The sequence below is a fragment of the Strix aluco genome, chromosome 5, assembly GCF_031877795.1.
Source record: "Strix aluco isolate bStrAlu1 chromosome 5, bStrAlu1.hap1, whole genome shotgun sequence".
Classification (NCBI taxonomy): domain Eukaryota; kingdom Metazoa; phylum Chordata; class Aves; order Strigiformes; family Strigidae; genus Strix; species Strix aluco.
The window spans coordinates 32,949,737-32,970,323 of NC_133935.1; the positions used below are offsets into that span (position 1 = coordinate 32,949,737).

At 45.9% G+C, this 20,587-nt stretch overlaps 1 protein-coding gene and 1 non-coding gene across 3 annotated transcripts; one reads left to right on the top strand and one right to left on the bottom strand.

Moving 5' to 3' along the window:
• Positions 1-200: 200 nt before the first annotated feature.
• Positions 201-349, top strand: LOC141924888 (U12 minor spliceosomal RNA). The gene has a single exon (XR_012623689.1). It is a non-coding gene; the product is annotated as a U12 minor spliceosomal RNA (small nuclear RNA).
• A 10,306-nt stretch (positions 350-10,655) lies between these two features.
• Positions 10,656-19,614, bottom strand: LOC141923761 (uncharacterized). 2 transcript variants are annotated; one of them, XM_074825391.1, is made up of 9 exons: positions 19,412-19,614; positions 18,397-18,510; positions 17,886-17,948; positions 15,811-15,897; positions 14,802-14,891; positions 14,148-14,328; positions 13,413-13,517; positions 12,906-12,983; positions 10,656-11,820 (listed from the first exon to the last, which is right to left on the bottom strand). In XM_074825391.1, the coding sequence occupies exons 1-9, from the start codon at positions 19,507-19,509 to the stop codon at positions 11,569-11,571; spliced, it is 1,068 nt and encodes a 355-aa protein (XP_074681492.1). In that variant the 5' UTR covers positions 19,510-19,614; the 3' UTR covers positions 10,656-11,568. The 2 variants fall into 2 exon arrangements, with proteins under 2 accessions (XP_074681492.1, XP_074681493.1); XM_074825392.1 differs by lacking the exon at positions 13,413-13,517.
• Between the last annotated feature and the right edge of the window lie 973 nt (positions 19,615-20,587).

Genomic DNA, 20,587 nt, shown 5'->3' on the forward strand with positions numbered 1-20,587 from the left:
ACATACAGTACCAATCGCCTCCCGCCGCGGTTCGGCCCGCGGCAGCGGTTACGCGGCGGCGAAGGAGCAGGAGACCGGGCAGAGCGGTCAGGGCCACGGGACGCTAACGTGCGCGGGGCGGGGCGGCGCGGGGAGCCGCTCGCCCTGACCGGCAGAGCTAACGCTTAGGGTTCTCCCAACGGGGCGGGAAGGAGAGGGTTATGCCTTAAACTTATGAGTAAGGAAAATAACGACCCGGGGTGACGCCCGGGTCCTCACTGCGAATGTGAGAGGAATTTTTGCGCGGGTACAGGTCGTCCCCGGGTGGCCCGCTTACTTCGCGGGATGCCCGGGTGCAGTGATCTGCCCGACCTCTACGTGCAGCGCGTCGCAAGGACAGAGCAAGGAGGGGGAGAGGGCCGCGGGGGCGAGCCTGCGCGCGGCGGGGAGCTCAAACCGGGGCGCGGGGGCGAGCCTGCGCGCGGCGGGGAGCTCAAACCGGGGCGCGCCCCGGTGTTTTTCCCGTTATAACTAAAGAAAAACAGTATTTAGTGTTTCCCCCCCTCATCCTCTCCGCCCAGTTCACGCGCGATGCAGTTAATCTGAGCTGGCTGAAGGGTCTTCACGACGCTTAGAAACACATCGCCAAAACCCTCCTAACGTTTCAGGTGTCTGCAGGAAGTGATTCCTTTTTTATGTTTTTGTGGGAGGAATTACGCCATTTAAAATCAGACTAAGAAAAAAAAATCAGTGAAAGGGAAAAGCCTCCTTGTGCAGGCTTGGGCAGAGGTGAGCTTTTCCACTGTCGCCTCCTGACCTGTCCCGACTCACCGGCTGCAGCGTCTGTACCTGCAGGACAGTGACTCTGGGTTTTGCCAGGGCCACCCCCAAAACGCCCTTTGCAGCAGAGCACACCCCCCGGGCCCTGCAGCGTGGGATTTCTTCCTGTTGTTGGAAGACACATCGCCAAAATGCAGAGTTTTGCTTCGGCCCACAGCTCCATCTCTCCCCTGGCAGCTGTCAGGAGGCTTCACTTGTGCGGTTCCCCTCCGCGCCCTCACTGCTCGCTTCCCACCGTCTTCCTGACACGATGCCTGCGCCACGGTGACCCTGAGGCATCACAGTGTACGCAGCAGCCTCTGCCGTGTTGTCGCTGTGGAGCTGCAGGGACACGCATGCTCCATGCAAGATCCACAGGGAAGGTCTTGGGAGGAAGCTCTTGGACTTCAGGAGAGCAGGAGCTGCCAGCGAGGGCTGGGGACAAATGCAGAGGAGACAGGTGAACTGAGGCAGCTGCTCACAGCCACGTGAGCTCAGGATCCCACAGGATCTGAGATTTTCTCTCAGGAACGTTTCAAGCCTTCATGAGCCTACAGTCATACCAGTAGTGATGCCAGGTCACTGCTTAGTTGTCCACTGGTGCTTGATCCGGATCAAGGGTGCCACATGACTGCATCACTATCAACTTAGGGTACACAGTAATAAGTTTATGCCCTTTTTGTGCTGCCTTTCTGCAGCTGTCGAGATATTTGATCAGACTGATGGTGGTGGGGTAGATGATGTGTGACAACTGTAAAGCCTGCTGTTGCAAAACTACAGGCAACGCTTCTTTCAGTAAATTTGTATGAATATAAGAGCAATCCAAGTGGTTCCAGACTAGAGGGCCTCCTGTCCAGTATTCTGTTTCCAACCCGCAAGGACCCCCAGTGGAGGTGTCTTCCACACACCTGTCCAGACACCCATTGACCACAGTGATATTTGCGCAGCCACAGGATCCTTTGGCAAGCACCTCCACTCTCTGCTGCGTGGTGAACCACCTCCTCCTGTTCGTTTTGCTTCCATCAGCCTAGTTGTTGCAACTGAAGGTGGAGAGAGTGCATGTGTAGCTCTTACCTGTCCTCTCTTCCACCTGTGATTCCCTAAGTCACCTTCTCTCCAGGTGAAGAGTCCAGGCCGGCTCACCCATTCCTTCAGTGAAGCTCCCTTCCCTCTGCAGGCACCCCCCTTCCCGTGCAGAACCCTCAGTGGGAGGCTGGTTAGAGGGCATGAGCCCTGCTGTTGTGGGAATCACAGAATCACAGAATGGTTTGAGTTGGAAGAGACCTTGAAGATCACCTAGTTCCAACCCCCCTGCCATGGGCACCAACACCTTCCACTAGACCAGGTCACTCAAAGCCTCATCCAAGGAAGGAACAGTTTAAACCTCAGGATCTTCCCTTCCCTGTGTTTATGATTGTTTTACTCTTCCTGTGAGACAAAACAATCCCTAGGTCAGGTTTCACGGGTCTCTCCTGGTTCCTCCTCACAGCTGTGAAAGAGACGTGGAATATTTGCTCAGGGACAGGCTCAGGCCTCTGCTTCCCTTCTCGTGCCACGGAGAGGGGGAAGGTGCAAGCAGCAGCAAAGAGACCTCCCTGAGTGCAGGAGTCCCCACAAAGGGCTCCTTGTCCAAATGTGCTGGGAAACTTTCAGGCCTGCCCTTGGTTTTTCAGAGGTGGATTCCTTGAGTGTGTCTCCCTCGTCAGCTGAGACCCAGATCATGGAAGTCAGAACAGACGAGACCGTTTTCCTGTCTCACAGAAATTTTCTTTTTAAAATACTAATTAGGAAATTATGCAAAGGATGTCATGTTAACCTTGGGGTAGTACATGGTACAGCATCCAACTTAAAATGTTTCCTTCATTGAGTCCTACAGAGGCACGTGAAGCAGCTAAAAGCAGAATGACATGGCCAGAGAAGGTATCGGTTAAGTTGCTGTGGAGCAAGATTACATCATTACCCAGTCCAGATAAAGTCCATCTGTCACAATGACTGACTGAAGTGTTAGATGTGGTTCCTTACTCTTCAAAGGACAGAAACCCTTGTGTCAGAAGCCAAATAATCTTTCTAGCCAACTTCAGTTAGGAAATCTCCTAACCATCTAAGCTGTTAGAAACCTTAATTCTTCTCTATTAATTATAACAAAACTATTAAAAATTTAGGATGTAGGCAGTACTCTCCCCATTGATTGCATTAATGCCATCACCATAATAATTACCTTGACACATAAATATTTTGTATGAAAATGATTAAACAATTTTGTAATTAAACTCAAGGGGGAATTAGCTGCCATAGGGGTAATTTTTCTGTGTCCTGTTTTGTACACTGAAGTAGAATACTAATAATTACAATAACAATCTCCTGACTTACTGTATATTCCTTTTTTGTTCAGATTGAAGACATGGAGACATTAATATTTTTGAAGGTTATACCAAGAATGTTGGTTTATGTGAGTTCTGTTTGAGTTCTAGTTCTTGTTTATGTCTATAAACTGAGAGTTTTGTTACTCTGGTAATTATTTATTAAGACGCATGTTTCCTAGGAGGAAGAAATTTCATTTTAAAAAATAAGAACGGAAAAAGGAAAAGGATCAAATTTGGGATTTAGCTTGGACTAAGCTAAACATTTGCAGAAATAACAAGATATTCTTATTATTGTACATCTTAAACTATTAGCAAATACACAGGACTGGCCATCTTCTCTTCTTCTAATTTCTTTGCTGGAGGAGTTCAGTTGTTTGCGTTTGATGTAACCTGGAACAGAACAGGACCTGTTGTGGTGGTGTTGCTTTTTGTCTGAGTTAGACGTGGGGTGTGCCTGTGGGAAAGACCGATTCTCAAAGCCTGGGTGTTGGCTGTCGGGGAGTTTGCTTGTCCTGCTGGGTCAGAGGAGGCACGTGCTCGCTTCCTCCTGAGCCTCCAGTGCGTCTGACAGCCAGTTGTGATAATGCGTTTGTCCTGGCATCAAACACTGGCACTGCCACTGTGAGCCTCTCACTAAGTATTTTGAAATTCTTAGCTTTCTAACTTATTCGGCTTGTATTTTTCAAAGTTATGTGGTGAGTTACTTGACATACCTGTTCAAAAGAAAGTTAGTTTTGCTTTTTAGTGCTGTTCTTTTACTTTCAATTTCAGTTGCCATTTCTGCAACAAGCAGCCCTTTTGTTTTCTTTAGCAGTGTTTAGACTTTGCTCTTCTTGAGCTGAATACATTTTTCCTTTTGAATCCTTTGTGGGTGGGCTGCAGGAATGTTAGGAAACAGGTTCCCTAATGAGCTTGGCAAATTGAAGAATTGTCTGAAGAGGTAATGTACTCCTCAGTTAGGACAGATGTAAAAGGCTGTATCCTGAATCTCGGTTGTACTGGTTTGTCTGAGAAGAGGAATTTCTGCATGGAGTTACCTCTCATAATGCAGATACCTACCAGCCATTTCATTTTTCAGAAGCTGGCAAAAGACCATATTTGTTCTTGATAACCTGTTGGTTATTGCTTGTGTGTCATTTAAACCATGGCAGTTCTTTTTTTTTTTTTTGGTGAATATTTATTCTACATTCTAGTTGTAGATGGGACCTTTTTCACCTCAGGGTAGTTCCCTGGCTGTAATTGCGTGGCTCTTTCACTTAACAGTGTTTGTGCCCTCTTAGATGTTTCCAGCTACCAGCACCCACCAGCAATGCCTGTAGCAGCTGCTCACCACATGGGAAGCATCTCAGCAGTCTGCCATGAATTCCCTGAATAGTGAGAGACATGCTCAAGTACACTAACCACATGTGCTGCCTGCCTCTAGATAGGTATGAGTTCTCTTGCCAGCCAGAGTTCTCCTTTTTCTTTTGATTGATATTTGCCCACTCAAAGTCTATTTTTTATTAATATTAGACTCCATGACTGACATGGTTTTATACCCCAGGCTTGAAAGCACAGCCTTGATTCACAACTGAGGTGAAAGCAAACAATAGGAATTAAGCAGTAAGTTGGTTATTATGTTAGAAATGTTTAGGAAGTTTGGTCCCTGCCCCACACAGCTGTCCTCAGAGTATATGGTCAAGAACGTCATCCAAACCAGTCTGAAAAGAGGAGTTTTAGTCCTCTTCATTTCCTAAACCACTGTTGCCTCTGCTTTGCCACTGTGTGTTGGGGGCATCCTAAATCAAGAAATGACTCGGGAATGAAAGCTTGTGGCATAGTGGTTTCCATGCATGTGGAATTTGAATTCCACCAGTGTTTTGCATTTGTATTTAGCGTATTTTCTGCACTGTTAATTCTAGAGAAATAGTGCCTGGTAAATATGTAAGTTGTCAAATGCCAGTTAAATTTGTCAAGTAATTCATACCACAGATATTTGCTCTGAAGCACAGCTAACCCTAATATAAAATAGTACATATTCATCAACAACAATGCTGATGTTGTTGCTCTTTTAGTCCTTTAAAGAGTACATGAGAGCTGATAAACTATGCATCTTTCACCCACTTTATCGTTTTGCTCCGTTGGTTTGTGTGCATTTGGGTGGGGGAGGCGAAGGGAAGAAGAAAAGAAATGTTGATCCATTCACTTCTCTTGCTCATGGGTGAAGATTCTCCCAGTCTGTTACCCTGTGTTGTGAGAATTTGGCTTCAGTATCCCAAGACAAGCCCTTGTAGAAAGCTAAACTGCTTGAAACTTCTCAGCTTCAGCTATGAAAGGTCTCAGCACTGCTCCTCAGGTCAGTGGCCCAGTTGTTCCTTGAAAACTACCCATGCTAGTATTTGAGTGATCTTAATTCTCACAGGAGTTTGTCATGAGGGATAATGAATTTCTAAGGAAATGTTTTGGTGAAATAGCTGCTATTTGCCTTCCCAGGTACTATTCTGGAAAATGAGCACGTGAAATTTATCTCACATAACCAATCAAAGTCCAGTCATCACTTTCAAAAGTGAAAAACCTTCTAAAGAGAAGTTAGTGATGTAATCCAAGTATTAATTATGTGTTGTTGCAAGATCTGGAAAAATACAGCGGTGCTGTGGTGGTGACTGTGTCTGGGGTCAGGCTTTCTCCCTCTGAGGGGAAGGCACAGTGGTGAGGCTGGGGCTTTTAGTCTGTCTATGAATTATGTGCTCTGGGATCACCTGTAGGTTTCTGTCTCATCCCATGTGGTGGGTTACAATAGGAGCGAATCTTTTGAAATCCCTGAGAGCCTGCGTGCTGGTGGAAGAGCCTATCTCTGCTCGGCAGACCCGCAGGGCAGGAGGAGTCATGGCAAAGACTCAGAAACAATTTTGTTTGTAGCTTTATTAACTGATAACTTTAGTGAGTGAATGGAGACAATTTGGCAACAATCAGCTGGTAAGCTTCAGAGAGTGAATAAAGGCACTTTGAGATGATCAACTGATAACCGTTGGGGAATTAAAGGCACTTTGGTGATGAGACTATTTTCCTAACAACCCATCAATGATCAATTTATTGCAGTTTGTACAAAACTTACATACATTAATATATGTAAGAAAGAGAGAGAGCAGAAAGAAGAAAGAGAAGAACGAAGGGGGTAGGAAAAGGGAAATCACCACCCTTGGATCCACATTGTCATTGTCATAGAGTAGCAGGCTTGGTCCGTAGGTGGTGGGTCAACAAAGACACAGGTGGGGTGTTGTCTTTATATTGTTGTCTTTCTTACACCTGTGCAATAGGTTGTTCTAGAAGGTTCTCATTTTCTCTGGCTTGTACCTGTAGTTAGGCAAGTTCTCTCTCTGGGCCACAACAGGAGGGAGGGGGAGAGAAACGGCCCACCACCCCACCTCCACAGAGCTCGCTCTGCTTCTCCCCCACAGGGTGTCCCACTCGAGTTGTTTGAGGCATCCTCTTTACGGACAGCTTCTTGTTTACAAACAGTTTGTAACAGTTTCATTATCATCAAATTGATTTTTTACACCAAAAAAAAAAATAATCTGAGACCATGAGGGCACTACTAACAGCACTGACCAGGCACTTCTAATCATCTAAATGGGGTCCACTGGATAATCACAAGGCTGGCTTGCTCCTTCTTCCAAGAGCTGAGCCTCCTGTGTGCTGGTCCTGTTTCTTTCTTGCAATGGTCAGGAGACTTTCTCTGAGTCAGAACATCTGTTTGCACTTTCTGTCTTCATGTATCTGAACCCTTGAACCCTGGTCCCTTGAAGCTGTTAGAAAGTAAGAGACTGAGGGACAAGAGACACGTCCCCTGACTCACTGACCCATCCATTCTCTCACCAAAGCTTCCTGCACGTGTGAAATAAATGAAATTACATCACAGAGAGAGAAAAGGTCAAAAGATGGCTAACAGCTAAGCAGATATCTGTAGATTGTAACTGCTGGCATACTTATCCTGTGGCAGAAAATATCCTACCCTCTGGAAACTGGGGCTCTTTGGGTTATGGAGCAATAGATGCCAGCTATGCACGAGGTCAGACCTCAGACGTTATCTGTATGTCTTCCAAATTACTTAGCTAATGCAGTGTAAGACCAGAAGCACTGAGAGTCACTGAAGTCATAGGATATTGCTGCTGCAGATCGTGGGAGGTAAAGAGCAGGATCAGAGGTTCTCAGAGTCAGAATAGTGACAGACTTGTGCAGGAGATGCAGGAGAAGTCAAATGCAGGATACTTCCCATTTACCCATCTGTACAGTGGCCTGAAGAGAGAGCTCTCAGGAATACCCCAAAAGCTGGGGGAGGCCACAGCCTGCTGCATTGTTCATGCTATGTCTCAGTGGTATGGTCTAACCTTTACCTTTCTCACTTCAGTGAGGATACTAGAAAAACTGTTTTCTTAGACAAGTTGTAATGTTGGGTGACAGAAGTGGAGCATTGAGTGTGCTGCTGATGTTTCAGTCAATGTCTCTACCAGTATATGAGTGATATTTTTAAATTCCACTGGGAACAGACTCTGTCTCCCTCTCTGGACAGTGGGGAGAGCAGAAGAGAAGGCAACACTTGGGCTGTGCTTTGGTGGGAGTACACAGACCTCTCACCAAAGTCTGAAGGACTGAGATAACAATTAGTTGCATCCTACAGAGCTGAAGAAAAGCCATTGTGTCTCAGCTTCAGGGATAATCCTGCATCACTGGTAGGATGATAGCGTAACAGAGAGGAATCATTTCCAGATACCACATGGAAGATCTAACCCACTTGACTATGTGAATTCATTTGTCTGGAGCTCTTGTCTTGCAGGAGACTTTGTCTCTGGTAGGAATGAGCAAACTTAGGCTCCCATCATTTGCCATCCATCTGTGAGATGTAAGGTGTAGAGGTATGGGTAGACTTGCCCCCCTTCTTCTGGATGAAGAATCTATGAGAAGGGAAAAGGTCTCAGGGTCTCCACTGAGATTTGAACAAAGTCTAGGTCAGAACTGTCCTAGCTTGGTTTAGATAGCAAATGAGTCCAAGTGAGGGGGCATGGTTGGGTTGACTGATGAAGAGGGAGGAGGTGGTGGGAAATGCAGTACACTTCTGAGGCCACGGAAGAGTCTGCTTGTCCTCAAAGAGGTACGGGGTAGAAGAAGCTATGGGAGAAAAACATTTCAGCAGTAGCATTTCTCCAAGTCTCTTAATGATGGTACAGAGCCAAAGAAGGAAGAGAAGACAACTCTGGGTTATTCTATTATTGCATGTTGTACAACATGGAGGAAGGCAGGATGTACCTGTGTAACTCAACCTGTTCTTCAGGGACATTCTTGCTCAGAGGCTTCAGGCTCTCTCAAGACAGCAGCAGCCACAACCATTATCTCTGCCCCCAATCGACCTTTCTATAACAATGGTGTTTTGTTGATTGCTCCAAAGTGCTTAGATTTAGCTGGGACATTTGATACTCAAATCCCACATCTCATCTCAGTTTGCTGATAGGAGTGGCATAAGGAATGCAACCCACACCAAATGAGTGGCCTAATTCACCACACCGATGCACTGGATGTTCAGCCCAGGTAAAATCTCACCTTCAGACATCAAGAACTGGGAAAAGAGGTTGTGTTGGATCACAAGCTAGATGTTGTCCTTTGCACCAGGAGATGTGAGAGTCTGACAATAGGGAAATTTCATGCAGAGAGACAGTTCGTGGCAATCAGTGGACCTTTGTTGCTAATGAATGGTCTGCTGTGAGCTGTTAAAAATCCTGTAGCTGCTCAGGAAGGAGGCAGTCCAAGCACTGTTTCCGGGCTACTGCACTCTAGGCCAAATGACACCTTTTGAAGCGAGGTGTCACCAAAACGAGATAAAAGAACTTATCGACACCAATTTGATGTAGATAAGCAGACACTCCTTTATTAACGGCTGGGTGTGCAGGGGAGTCGTCTCACCAACAACGCACACTTAACTCCTGTAGCATGCTGATTATATTGGATACAGTAACATATATTAATCAAGTTCTCATACATAAACATGTTAACTCCTATAACTCATTTTCTTATTCCCACCTCTTTCTGGTCATGTGCACTTGAGTCCTGAAATGAGTCGCTTTTGCGACCACCACAGACTACTGACCTAAAAGAAAGACCCTCCAATGCCCTTACCCAAGGATTTTTGGCTCACACTAATTTTAACATGCTTGGAGGCCCTTTCACAATGTAACTTTTACAGTACCTTGTCTATAGGGCAATCAATTGTCCTTACCGGACAGTCTAACAACGGTACCTCATCACGAGTCTTATTCTTGGTATAGAAATCTAGTTAATGATTATCACTAGTCTACATGGCCTCAGCCTGGGACTTAAAAAAAGAACTTAGTAGCAGTATATAACTGGTTATATAGTTACTCTAAATCATTCCTTATTTACATCCAAATCATCAAAAATAATTAAAATCAGCTCAAATTAATAACAAATCAGTAACAGAGGGGTAAATTGTTGCTCCTTTGAGATCAGCTGAGCATATGTAACAGGGAAAAGATGTTTCAGCAGTACCTCAGAGTCCAAGCCCGCTGGATTCTGCTAGGTGCTGTACAGACAGAGCAAAAAGTCTGCTCCTGCTGTTAAGAGACTAGGAAGTGTGTGTGAAGCCTGCTAGAAAGGATGCAGCAGTGCTTGTAGCCTTCTGAAGGCCTTTAAATCAGCCTTTGAAATCTAAAGCTTTGTAACTTGAGTGTTTTAGCCTAAAGCCAGTAAAAAAGATGTTAAAGGAAGAAAAATCAAAGGAAAGGACCATACATGTGAAGCTACAGAAGCTATGAGCTTCAGAGATAAAACTGATCTGCAGAACAGGACCACACTGACTCAGGGTCTTAAAAAGAGCTACAGGGTCTTAAAAATTAGGGTAACAAAATTTCTAAGCAGGTACCAAATAGAGCATGGCGGCATGGCAGCTTGCCATGTATGTACTATTATACCTATATAATCACATGGCATTTGGCTCAGGGTCATGCTGAAGCTCCTACTTGCTGGTACTGGACAACTTCCCTGTCATCTACCTTCTAAAGCCTGGACAAGATTAAGTGTTAATACACTGCCCACCTTATTCTGCAACACCTTACAAGGTATGAAAACCTAACTATTGCATCTCTTTCTTTCTGTGAAAGTTGTAAGAAATATGGTGCATGTGTAATTTTAATTCACCTTCTCTATTCCATAATAAATATTTCCACTAAAGGTCTTTTACATTCAGTTTTTCAGAATACTCTGGTTTCCTAAAAGCCAATTTTCTTGCACTTACCTGGATCCCAGGTCATGTTGTCAGTGACCTGCAACATGCTCACAGAATAGTGGATTCCTGAGAGAAGCAGAACAATTTGCTTGCAGAGAGCTGCACAGAAATTAGCCTTTCTTTCTGGGAGGCTTTGAGAAAATCCCAGGGAGTTTGTGCAGCCAGGGAAACTGCTGGACTAGAAAGCAGAACTGGAGGAAAGGACTCGACTGGCACACAGCAGGATTTCCAGTCTTTTTTATTTGTCAAATCTCAAGATTTTCACCGAATATTTTGTCATATGAGCACATAAACATGCATTTGCCTCATTGCATCCCCTTTACACCATGAAATACAACTTCTAGAGCACTTTGACCAAGAGCTGTGGCAGGTATGTAGCTGAAGGGCTATGGATTGGTAAATTGTACAGACATGGGAAAGCAGCTGAGTACTAACAGGCAGGTGGCATTTCTGTGGAGACAAGTGGCCTTTTGGCATATAAGAGTGGGCCTCAGTGTCTGGGCAGACATACCTGTGCACACCTGTCCTCTGAGAGACCACTGTAGCCTTTGTGAACCTTGTCTTTTAGTGCCTTGATCTCTTTCTCAGCTAAGTACATTTTTACCCAAGAAGGATGCCTGTTTCCCAACAGGCCACCTTCATTCTCGCTGCTTATTTATTAGCAGAAAGCATGAGCCTGCAGTTTGTGCATATAGATGCAGGGGAGTGCAGAGATACCGCTGCTGTTAGGGGGTCCTGCAAAATATTGGTCCTACTACATGCTGTTGGTGAGGAGGCAAGTGTCTCCAGAGCGTGGCTGAGATACCCACTGTTATCTGACAATGTCATAAGCATTTGTGAAGAGCTGGTAAGGTAAGCTAGAAACACAGATTCTCTTTCCACACAAATGCTGTTTAGAGACGGCAAGGCACAAATGTTACATAAAATATATGCACGCTGCTAAGGCAAACATCTTCAATCTTTAATACATGTTTGTAAATTATGATTTATCCTAGATGTCCCTAGCCAGGAGTGTCTAACTTACTAGCTCTGAAAAGCAGGCCGTTCATGGGATAAAGAAAAGCAGCATATTGTGCAGCAGCTGTTTCACTTTCTTGTGGTCATATGAGTGAGTAGCTTGACTCTGAAGCCATGCTACTTTTCATCCCAGACCACACCTTTCACAATGACTTGTTCCCCACATTTCATTACGGGCCATAGAAATGCTGGTTTTCTCCAGTGCTCACAGATTTTCTTGTCCACATGCTCTATATATGGCATTGAGCTTTCCTGTAGGTTCCACACAGCTTTAACCGGTGGGTCCTGAAGAAGCAGCAAACAATAAATTTTGCAGCACTGCAGCGCAAACTGTCTTTGAAGGACCGTTTTTAGGTCAATGCCAGCTTGCTGAAAATCAAGTAAGAACAGTTTTCAAAGTCTTGTAATGTTATGTTGATGTAATGTTACACTGCCTGTGCAGCTGCTTCACATGAACTAAGCACTGAAGAACTTCATTTGTCAAAGCTGATGGTACCATTCAAGTGGGACAGGCAGGGGTCCCAGTGTCACTTTAAAGGTTCCTTTATTTATTAAGTCCTGGCTTCTGGACTGTTCCAGCATCCAGCAACTGTCTCTATTTCCTCATAGAGAGATCTGTAAAGAGCTTGATAAGGCTGAGCTTTTGGAAAGGCCCAGCAAGCTGTAAAAGGAGAAGGCTGCTCTTTGGAAGCTTCATATATATGTGATATATATGACATACAGACATATTTCCCAGAAAGCCCCACTAGACTATAGTCCATTTGCATAGCAAGTATCAGGACTCTGTGCGCACCAACAGACTCTGCGAGCCCTCCCCTGCCTCCCCAGTGGTTTGGCAGCTTGTGTTCAAGGTCAGCTCTGATATAGCATGGCAATATAAACTCAGATTCAACTGCTGTGAAAACAGTTAAGTTGGCAGAAAGGGTGGTGTGAGAAGAATTTGTGAGAAGCCTCATCTCCGCCCACAGACCCTCCACCACTTGGACTGGGAGCTAATTCAAGCTCAGTGGTGGCTGGGTGCTTGCCTGAGCTGTGATGTTGGGATGCCAGTGCCCAGCCTTGCTGACCCTGACCCACAGACTGACTTCCCAGCTCGATCTTGACCTGCCTGGTCACCGTGGGTTTGCCCGGTGATCACCAGTCTGTGGCTGACCCTGATCACCACCACTGGCACAGCTCTTTGCACCTTGCTTGGGTCCGGTAGGTCTGTGCCCTTGATAAGGCGCACTGCCCTGCCTGTCCTACTGTTCCCGGCACAGCTTTGTGTCTCCCTTACAAGGTTACACTTACCTCTACACAGGCCTATTGTGGGACTACATGGGCTGGAAGACCCTCACCGCAAGTGGAAAACCCCAAGCAGAAGGGAAAACTCCTGTTTTTTTAAATACCAGGTTGCACAGACATGACAGAAAATGGAACCACCACCCCTGCTCCTGGGCTGTATGTTTACTTACCCTGATAATTTTGGTGTAATACTCTGAACTTCCAAAATAGGAATACCTGAAGGTACTCCTTATCTCTTGCATCATCCTCTACAAACCAAGCACAGCACAAAGCAGACTGTTAGCATGTGGTGTGGCCAGCAGTGCAGTCCCTGAGCGCTCGAAATTTTTGATTCTCAGATTGTGCCAATCAGCAATGGAGAAGTCGCTCGTTTCAAGCTTTGGAGGAAGGTCCCATAAAAGCAACACAGGGCTGGAAAATGCTTTCTGCACTTGTATATGCGCATCAGTCATCTGGCCAATTCAGACATGCAGCATATATCTGCGTATCATGGGACACAAAAGGATTGCTGGACCTCAGCTTTCCACACCCCGATCCCTCTCAGCTCATAAGTTATCCCCACTGTCATTCCCAATATATTTTGAGCAGTGTCCTTAGCAGAAGCTAAGTTCTAGATGAATGGGAGATGCAGATGGTCCTTTTATCCCACTGCCTAGGTCCAGTTAAACATAAAATACCTGTTTGCTGTTGGTCATAGTGTCATTCAAAGGTGGAATGACAGGAGCTTCAGATATGTTAATTGTTCTCTGCTGTACATCTTTCTCACAGGCATCAAACAGCTTCTGCAGCGCAAAGATGACAGCTGATTACAGCAGCAATGACAGTGCAACGAGAGGCGTAGTGTGGAAGGCATGTGCTGAAACCACATCTGCATTAGAGTAAATTGTAGGGCCACTAATTGATTGAAATATGTCTTCAATACCTGGGAAATAAACTGCTTAATCAAGCTGTTTGCATGCTGAAGCCCATTCTTCAGCATCTGTGGGGCCTTATCACAGTCAATGCTAATAATGGACTCATCTCAGTCTTGTCCTTTAAGGTATACTGTTTTGGTGTTTTCCTTCAGATCCCCCCAGCATCAGAGCAGTGAGTCAGACATCAGAACAAGGTCTCCCATCTAGTACTGAAAGCGTTAACCATAAGGAAACTGGACTATGTTTTCCCACTTTTGCTTAACATGAGTGAGATATGGGACCAGGATTTGAATGGGCCCTTCTGAAAGTCAGGAAGAAGCAGGTCACTGACAGTTTGCTCTCTACAGCATTATGCAGGCCCTGCTGGACTGGAAAATCAGAGACCCAAACTTAGTCCCCAACCCTGTGTGATACAGAAATACCAATACTCGAAGCCTATGCTGGATACACTGTGTTGATCTGATAAGAGTCAGGTTGAGAAAATGGACACAAACAAACCTTAATTACGCTGCTGGCATCTTTGTAAGTCAAATAGGAGATTGTGGAGCTCCTGAGTTTTTCCCAGTCATGTAGCCTGAGCATGTCATACATCTGCAGCACAGCAGACAAACGTGAAGGGTCATTCATGTTCTCAGAGTACTTGTGCATGCCCACTGCTTTAGACAACAGGTCTTTGTTTCTAGGGCAAGTAGGATATAAAAAAACTTAGCTAAGACAAGATCAAACAATGAACAACCGTAACTATTTTACAGCATGTTATGAATCTATTTTATGAATCCCATGTTTTCTACAATGCATTTCTCAACTACATTATATAGCTGGCAAGCAGCTTTCATGTGGGAAATAGTGCTTTCTCAGCTCAGTTTTGCATGACCAGAGTGGAATTTGATCAAAGAGCAGCATTTCAACTATATCATTGTAGGCTGATTTCTTTTATTAACACGTTCACCCTGGGAATGTCTCCTTCCCTTTCCAGAACAAGCCAAGCCATCTTCCAGAAATCAGTTACAAAGAGATGCTGGCAGGTTGAAAGTCTGGGGAGAAGGTGTCTAGGCTGTCTGGTCAGAAACAAAGAGTCCCTAAGGACTGAAGGAAGCACGAAGTATGTGGCTCTTCAGTGTAGAAACACACGTGTCAAATCTGAATAAATACCTCGCCTCTAGCTCTCTGATCTTCTCTTTCAGCTTCTTATATTCTTCTTTCTCCTGAAGCTCTTTTTGGGTGACCCCTCCAGGAAATGCTCTGAAACAGATTTCTTTTGTGAGATCTCTTTATTTGTACTTGGACACTGGGACAACAGTGGACTTGTCACTGTTGAATATTCTGAATTCCAGCAAAAAAGCTGGGAGGTAGGAAAGCACAGAGCACCCAGGAGAAACTAGGGGAGCTTAACAACCTCCCCTAAAAGCCCCCACCTAGGATTTATGCTCAAATCAAGGGGAAAGCTATTTACATCAGAAGAAAGGGAGGTGGGGTTGTGAGGATCAGAGGTTGAAGGCTTGAAGAAAACACAGGTATTTCTCCACTTGTTAGACTCTACCCTCATTTTTTCTCTAATTGTTTTCTCCATCTTTACCATCAAAACATTATCACCAAACATCCCAAACCCACTAGAGAGTTCTATTCCCCTGGATTGCTTTCTCCACAGATTTCTGGGTGATGTTAGTCTCCTATTCCTCCAGTGGGTGAAATTCTCCTGTTTCCAATGCCTGCTCTTTAGGTGATACTACTAGAGCTTAAAAAAGCCCTCTCTACATGATGACCCTAGGCCAATTGTGGACTCACACCCTAAAAGTCCTCAAAATTTTTTGCTTTTTATCATTCACCAGAAGTTTTTAGAGACTGTGTCTTCTTCTGTATTACAGATCTCAGAACAAGTACATGCAGCCCTAATATAAAGGAGACCTCTTGTCCCATGTTTCTTTTCCCTCCGTTCAGAGTAAGCCATATCATCTTATATTAATATTCTGCTCTTGTGAATTATCCCATTAAGTTTCTGCTCTGTCAATTAAATTACCTTCATTACTCCACACAGAAATGTGTTCAGAGCTTGTCTAACATTGGAGGTGGTAAATGTATTATGCATAGTGGAGGAAGATAACTGGCTGTGGGTGAAAGGACAATACTGAGAAGAGGAAATTCAGAAAAAACCAATACTTACTCCTGATAGCTCTTGTGTCCCTCCTGGTAAGGAGGATCAGGGTTGCTGGTCTCCTGCATCTTGTAATGACCAGATGCAGCACGCTGCCTAGAGATGGAAGAAGACAATCTATGTTAAGCAGACAGATGTGGGAACAACCAAGAATAAGGACCTGAATTTGGGAGGTGTAATCAGGATCTAGACTGGTTTCCTGACAGCTTTCTGTAATTAGGCAAACAAACTCAGGGACACAAGTGACTGAGCTTGGTCACCATTTGAGTCTAGGTCCAGTGCCTGGGAACTTTTGCCTTATATCAGCTCAAGTCTCAAACTTGAGCCACTCTGGAAGAAAGCTCCAAGGTTTCAGAAACTCTGAGTATTCCTTCACTACCAGGCTATCCATGACTGCACACCTGCAAACCCTTCATAACCTCACAGATACTCCAGCTGTGACCAGAAACTAAAATGCCACAGCCTGTCTTCATGGAAACCCCAACAGAAAAGCCTCTTCTCCACAAAGCTATTCAGGAAGGGTACGGTCACCCAGCTATACTATTTGAAGTTTATTCACTCTTGGCCTTAGTCACTGAGAATGATTTATGTTTGCATTTGTCTTGGGTTTGTGTGAGTGTTGGGGGTTTTGGTAGCAGGGAAGTGGGCTACAGTGGTGGACTCCTTGGAGAAGCTTCTAGAAGCTCCCCTGGCTCCAAGTGGGACACCTCTCTGGTCAAGGTTGAGCCAATTACCAATGGTGGCCATGCCTTTGTGATAACATAGTTAAGAAGGGGAACCTGAGAGGAGGAGTTGTGAGGTAGACACTTCTGCAAACACCGAAGTCAGTTGAAGAAAGGAGGAGGAGGGGGGTAGGTGCGCTGGAGCAGATACCCACCTGCAGCCCCTGAAGGGCCCCATGCTGGAGCAGGTGGCTATGCCCAAAGAAGATTGGGACTTTGTGGGAAGCCCCCACTGTTGCACTTTGGCACTGGGAGGATTGCAACACGTGGGAGGGACCCACACTGGAGCAGTTTATGGAGAGCTGCAGCCCGTGGGAAGGACTCATGTTGGAGACAGTTCATGGAGGACTGTCTCCTGGACAGTTCATGGAGGACTGTCTCCTGTGAGAGGGACCCGACACTGGAGCAGCAGAAAAGCGCAAGGAGTCTTCCTCTGAGGAGGAATGAGCAGTGGGACTGGCCACACCCCCTCATTCCCTGCCCTCCTGTGCTGGGGGGGAGGAAGTAGAGGATTTGGGAGCAAAGCTGAGCCCTGGAAGAAGGTGTTTTTAAGATGTGGTAACGCTTCTCACTGTCTCACTAACTCTTTGTTAAGTGGTGGTGGTGGTTGAATTAAATTGATGTTCTTTTTCTTCCCCAGTCGAGTCTGTCTTTTGCTCTTGACCATAATGGGTGAATCATCCCTCCCTGCCCTTATCTAGATTCTGGAGCCTTTTGTTCTATTTTCTCTTTCTCATTCCTGAAGGAGGAGGAGTGAGCAAGAGGCTGCGCCGTGCTCAGTTGCCCTCTGGCCTGAAACCACAACAGCATTTTATCCCCAAGATGCCATCCATTAGGCTATTATTTTTTTTTTTCCTCCTGATTAACAATTTCCTTCCTTCTTGGCAATATTCCTGCTACTATGTCTTCCCTCAGCTTTTCCTAGTTCACAAGAGGACAGTTTTCATGACAAAAACCCAGGACTGCCTCTGCACATCTACTCAAACTGTCCGCAGAGCTGGTTTTACCACCTCCCCTTTCTACATTAGGCTAGATGCCTTTATATTGAGGGCTGCTGTTGTTAAGGCAGCCATTACATATTCAGAGGAGCATTTGCATGGAAATGAAAGTTCATCTCACATGACATATTTTCACGTCACGTGCCCTGGTCATGTACTCTGATCTATACTCCAAAGCAAACCTGTTTCAGGGGCACTTCATGCCTGGCCATGACAATGCAGTCAAACAGGAGAATGAAAATTTGGTCTGTCCCCCAGGACAGAGCTGTGATGATCAAGACTTGAGTATGTTTCAGTGACAGTTGCAGAAACATTTATGATTTTCCCCTCTTATATATATTCTTAATACAAAGAACCACATTACCTGTGGCAACTCTCCAGAAATTGTAGTCGAGTATCAACAGAGTCAGACCAAACTCTTTTCTTGCTGTCCATCCATCCATCAGGGGAAGAAAGAAATAAACCACATTACAGTCAGTAGACAAGTATCCATTAAAGTCCTAAGAAATGCACAAACTATACTTCCTCCCTCTAATTCCTGATCAGCCCACAGGGAAAAAAATCTAGAGACCAAAACTTCTCAAGGCTGTGCTTTGCCAGGTGGGTGGTTTGTGATTCTATGAGTCAGTGCCAATAGTGCAAATAAAATACTCTGAAAGTGTAAGATCTGCATGTTATATGGTGAAGATCAAACAGCTTCTGTAAATTGGCCTTCGGTTCTCAATATAGCCTGGACAAAATTTGTTGCTAACTCAAAGCCCTCCTTGTGTCTGACTTATTTGTAATCTTTTCTCCAACCTGTCCTAGCATACACCAGCTACAGTTGATCATCAGGGGCCACACTAAACACTGTAATTTCTGGTCACCAGACTCACCTTATTTCTTTTTCCACCTGTGCCAGCCTTTCTGTCAGATCATGACATAAGGCCTCCAGCCTTGAAGTCTTGTCTCCACCGGCTGATGGTTGCCACAAGGTGTCAAATGTTTGTCTGAGGAAAAAAGAAAAGGAAATTCTTACAATGAAGGGAAAAAAGATCACATGCTTTAAACAGATACCTGATAAAAGACAACCCTGTGAGCAGAGGCTCCATGGCTACATCCAAGCGAGCAAATAGATCAGAGCCAGGATGAGGCTCCAGGGCACGTGATGGCCCAGCACACACCTGGATGCACTTTTGGCACAAGTGAGCTAGCACTCCCCCAGATGATGTCTGTCACAGTTCAGAGGACTGCACTGACTGGCTAGGGTTTGCCAAAAATAGGAGGAGGGTTTGAGCAATCAGGGCTGGATGAAGTGGACAAGATACAGGGACAACTTCTTGTCACGGCCTGAGCACAGAGGGCAACTGAGTACCACGCAGCCGCTTGCTCACTACTGCCCTCTGAGGAATGGGAAGGAGAAAATAAAATAAAAGGCTCGGGAATGGAGATAAGGGCAGGAAGGCATGACTCACCCATTATGGTGAAGAGCAAAAGACAAACTCGTTAAGGGGAAGAAAAAAGAACATCAATTTAATTCAGACACTAACACCACCACCACTTAATGGAGTAGGACAGTGAGAAGCATTAGCACATGTTAAAAACACCTCACACCGCCCCCCCCCCCCCCTTCTTCCAGGGCTCAGCTTTGCTCCCAATTTCTCTATCTCCTCCCTCCCAGCAGCGCAGGGGGCAGGGGATGGGGGGGTGCAGCCAGTCCCTCCACTCCTTCCTCCTCAGGGGGAGGACTCCTCGCATTCTTCCCCTGCTCCAGCATGGGATCCCTCTCACAAGAAACAGTCTTGTCTGCAGTCCTTCGTTGCAGTCCCCCAAGGAACTTTGTAGAAATATTCAGGCCTACTAAGGTTAAACTTGGTAAGGTTAGCCAGAGACACCCCCTGTGCAACATACCTGCCGCCTTTTGCAGTCATCTCTCTAGGATCAGCGCCCTTACACAGTTCTTCAAACATCCCCATTCTGTTGTAGGAAGAAAACTCAGGTGTGGCCATGCCTTTACAGCAGCAGAAAATGTTTGCCAAAATGAGTGGCAGCACAGGGGACTCTGCTGTCAGGAGTGCAGGAAGCTGCTGCAAGTGTCAGGCACTTTCTTGCTTTCACGAAGGGACTTTTCTGCTATAACAGAAACAAGCCCTTCCTTTTTACAGCAAAAGGCACTCTTTCTTTGCACTGTATCTAGTACCACACCTCTCTCCAGCCAATAAAGTCGGGGGTGGGGGGGGGGGGAGGAGAGGGGGAGGGTGTGGCTTCACCCTGCAATATCAGCCACAGCAGTTTCGGTTTCATCCCAGTCGCATTATTTTAATTCTGTGTAGCCCCCTGTAGTGGTTTGAGCCCAGAGAGCAACTGATCAGATGCCGTTTACGCATCCCTTCTCCCTCAAGCGTGGGAAGGAGAAAATGAAACAAAAGGCTCAGGAATCGAGATAAGGGCAGGGAGGGGTGGCTCACCATTATGGGCCACCGGGCAAAAGACAGAGTCGTTAGGGAGAGAAAAAGGACATCACTTTAATTTAAAACACTAAGGACAACAACAACAGACAGAATGGGACAGTGAGAAGCATTCTTCCCATTCTTCCCGGGCTCAGTTTTGCTCCTAACTTCTCTACTTCTTCCCCCACAGCAGCACAGGGGAGCAGGGGATGGGGTTCCAGTCAATTCATCACCCCTTGTATCTGCCGCTCCTTCTTCCTCAGGGGGAGGACTCCTCACACCCCTCTCCTGCTCCAGCATGGGGTCCCTCTCACAGGAGACAGTTCTCCATGAACCTTCTTCAACATGAGTCCTTCCTATGGGCTGCAGGTCTTCATGAACTGCTCCAGTGTGGGTCCCTCTTGCATGTTGCAATTCTCCCAGCAACAAATTGCTTCAGCGCAGGCTTCCCTCAGAGTCCCAGCCTTCTTTGGGCACAGCCACCTGCGTGGGGTCCTCCATGGGCTGCAGCTGGGCATCTGATCTCCATGACCTCCATGGGCTGCAGGGGGACAGCCTGCCCTCTCACCGTGGGCTGCAGGGGGGGTCTCTGCTCCAGTGCGCCTACCTCCCCCCTCCTCTTTCTTCAACTGACATC